We start from the raw sequence: 3,500 nt of genomic DNA, 5'->3' as shown, positions 1-3,500 counted from the left end.
TGCCTAATTTTAAAATCTTATTTTTACTGATTTTTCAGTTGAATGTGTCCATTCTATACTTACAGGCTGCAGAGCAAAAAAGAACGGACAGAGATAAATTACGTCAGGAAATAGTCCCCAGTAATTACCTACACGTACCTTGGACTCACTCACTGCCCCAGTTTTCTCTCTCCCTCTCTTCTCAATCTCTTTCTCTCTCTCTCTCTCTCCCCCCCCCCCCCACCCCTCCGTCCGTGTCCCTTGGTTATTCCTGCTTTTATCAAACCAGGAAAAGGCAAGATTATCCTACTTAATGAATAGCAGGAGGTCTAAACCGTTAATTTCCGCATTATTTCAACAGTTTTACGAAAACCAAGTCTCCCAACGCTATTAGGGAACTGGGAGTAGGGAGGGAGAGCGAGAAAAAGAAGACCTGCGCATTGATCCAGACTGTATTTTTTGGGTAAATACAATCACGTGGGGAAGCAGGAGCCAATGACAAACAGGGAAAGGCTGAAAAAATAATTACCTGCCCTGATTGTTCTATGAGCAGATAAAAAGTACACATACAGTTCATACAATAATCTTATGAATGTAAAAGAGGGGGAACAATGTCGGCTTCGGGTCCCATAAGCAACTATTATGTGGATTCTCTAATCAGTCATGAAAATGAAGAAATCTTGGCTTCTAGGTTTCCCAGCACTGGGGCTCACCCTGCAGCTGCTAGACCATCAGGGCTAGTCCCGGACTGTGGGGATTTTCCATCTTGCAGTTTTGCCCCCAAACCGGCTGTTTTCACCAACTCCTGGGCTCCAGTGCACTCACAGTCGTCAGTGGTCTACCATCCATACACCCACCATCAGCCCCACATAGGAACAGACGCAAGGTATATGCGCACTTGGTTGGAACCTCTGTCAGGAGCCGTCTCTTTCCCAGGCTTTGCAGCCAGCAGCAGACACTACGGGCTCAAACCTGACGCTTTCCCGGGCAGAAGGACGGAGTGTGGCCCCAGCGATGGGCGCAGCTTCCCGGATTACATATACAGCTCCCCCGGTGATCTCAGAGACAGGACACCACACACCATCCCCTCCCCGGACTCTGAAGCCATCGTTTCCAGCAAACACAAAGAAGAGAAGAGCGAAATGGACCCCAGTAAGTTGCTGTGTGCAGGGTGGGGGGTTGGGGGAGTCATTGCTGTTTACAACCAGGGGAGGAATTATAGCCTTGGCTACAGTACTCCATAAAATGAAATTACCACGGCTGTTTAGAAATTCTTTGCGGCCCTACCCTAAAACTCTGCTCTCTAACAGAAAGACAGGAGGGGAATTTTTTTTTTTTTTTTTGAAGGAAGAAAATAAAAGCTTAGCAGAGTAAACTAAAAAAAAAAAAAATAGGAAGAAACATAAATATCTTAACAATGACAGGAAGTAAGATCAGACGCTTTCCAAATGAAAATATTCATAATGGAGATGATGTGGTCAACAGCAAAACCTCTTGAGGTATGAGCACCTTATACTTTCCAAGAATGTTGAGCAGTTATAGTGTAATATATGATGAGGGTAAATAAAAAAAAATGCAAAAAAAGTGATGTAATTTTTTTGAAAAGAGGGTGAAAAACAGAGAAATCCATTACATGCCATTTAAAAAAAAAGATGATTTTGCTAGGAAGGAAGGCTTTGCTTCCATCAATACAATTATAGAAGAATCACGGCTTATTGGCTAGGTTTAGCATGGGCAACTGAGAACAAGGATGGGAAAACACCTATTACTGACCATGGACCTTACCCTTAAAGAAATACTTTTGGGGGCCAACCACAGGATGTTAGGCAACAGAATTTCAAAACTGAAAGGGAGGTAACTAGGGACCATTGGTAGGTCAGGTATAAACACAAATTAGAGAACGGCAGGGAGAAAAAGAAAACACACTAACCTTCATCATTTTGGTGTACAAGATGGAGTCTTGCATTATGTAACCAGGGCATATCTATGAATTTAATAGGAAGCTATACTCTGACTACATTAGCAGAAGAGTATATAAATGGAATATACATATAGTCATACACAAAATAACTATAAACAGCTAGATATAGATTGTGACTATACACATATACACACACAGCTATTTCTCTGTGCATACGTGTTTTTGTATGTGTGTGTGTATGTATGTAGACACATTCAAACATACTTATACATGCATACACATAGACATAATATGTATGCATGTTCCATCATATCTATCCATTATCAGTTTGTAACTATGTATATAGATAACAAAGAAAAATGCATATAGTTGCACTCGGTAAACATGGATGAAAACTCATGTTGGTTCAATTATCTTTGTCCATGTAAATAAATATAGATACACATCTCTCTCTCTCTCTCTCTCTCTCTCTCTCTCTCTCTCTCTCTCTCTCTCATCACAGAATTTCCCTAGAAATAGACAATGAATCAAAACATCTTAGGGCCCCTTTTATCAATCTTTGTTTTCACTAACAGATGAAGAGGTTACATTCTACCTTGTATTAATAAAAATTTACATTAGACATAGATTTTATTTTATTTAGATTTATTTAGGTACATATAAAGCGTGTGATACTCATCTAGAATGTAAATAATCTCTATGTCCAGGCTCTACCTAAATTCTTAGAAAGCTAAAGTTTGATTCAAGCAGTTAGCTAAAAGATGGGTAGGCTGTGTAAACGCAAACATTAAAAGACATTGTGTCTTTCACAAATTTTGCTGGGTTTGATGGGAATGAACCAAAATAGATTCAGTTTTTAATCTTGCAAAATAAGGCAAAGCAAAGGAAGGAAGCAAGGGGGAAACCCTCACTGTGTCCTCCAGCCTGCTGAAAAAGCTCAGGTTCTAAAGGGTGTTTATGGGCCTGGGAGAAGGTGGATTTCTTTTTATTTTTATGACTCTATTCTTGAGTTAGGTTTGCTGATCACGTGGATTATAATATTCTAAAGCCAGCACTTAACTGTTATTTGAAGCAACCTTCTGTGAAAGAGCAAAATAAATACGAGAAAGGTAAAGGACAGTCAGCAATAACAGTCTTTAGCAACTAAAAACACCCGCCCCTAAATATATTTTCTAGCAAGTTGTAGAAAATTAAATGTTCCTTTTGTAATTTAAAAAATCTATTGTAAAGTCTATTTTAAGTAAGTGCATCACATTTTTAATGTTTTCCCCCACTATATTGTTTTATCTTCAGGTAATCCTGTGGCAAACTGGATTCATGCACGTTCAACTAGGAAGAAAAGATGTCCTTATACAAAATATCAAACCTTGGAACTGGAAAAAGAATTTTTATTCAATATGTATCTGACTAGAGACCGGCGGTATGAGGTGGCCCGGGTTCTAAACCTCACTGAGCGACAAGTTAAAATCTGGTTTCAGAACAGAAGAATGAAAATGAAGAAAATGAATAAAGAAAAAAGCGATAAAGAACAGCAATAAAGTTTGCAGAAACCATGTCAATATTCATTGAAACAACAATAGAACGAACACAAAAACATTAA

At 39.1% G+C, this 3,500-nt stretch overlaps 1 protein-coding gene across 1 annotated transcript in view; it reads left to right on the top strand.

The window, feature by feature from the left end:
* Positions 1 to 273: 273 nt before the first annotated feature.
* The window catches only part of HOXC9 (homeobox C9), a 3,389-nt gene continuing 162 nt past the window's right edge, over positions 274 to 3,500 (top strand). Inside the window, exons 1-2 of the mRNA XM_030195481.1 lie at positions 274 to 1,131; positions 3,194 to 3,500. The exon at positions 3,194 to 3,500 is cut by the window's right edge and continues 162 nt beyond it. Of these exons, the coding sequence (XP_030051341.1) occupies positions 591 to 1,131; positions 3,194 to 3,438 (786 nt within the window). The 5' untranslated portion in view covers positions 274 to 590 and the 3' untranslated portion in view covers positions 3,439 to 3,500. The remainder of the gene's footprint in view (positions 1,132 to 3,193) is intronic.

This window comes from Microcaecilia unicolor, chromosome 3 (assembly GCF_901765095.1).
Source record: "Microcaecilia unicolor chromosome 3, aMicUni1.1, whole genome shotgun sequence".
NCBI classification, from domain to species: domain Eukaryota; kingdom Metazoa; phylum Chordata; class Amphibia; order Gymnophiona; family Siphonopidae; genus Microcaecilia; species Microcaecilia unicolor.
The sequence above is the reverse complement of the archived record's forward strand: the minus strand, read 5'-3'. Positions and strand labels throughout refer to the sequence as shown.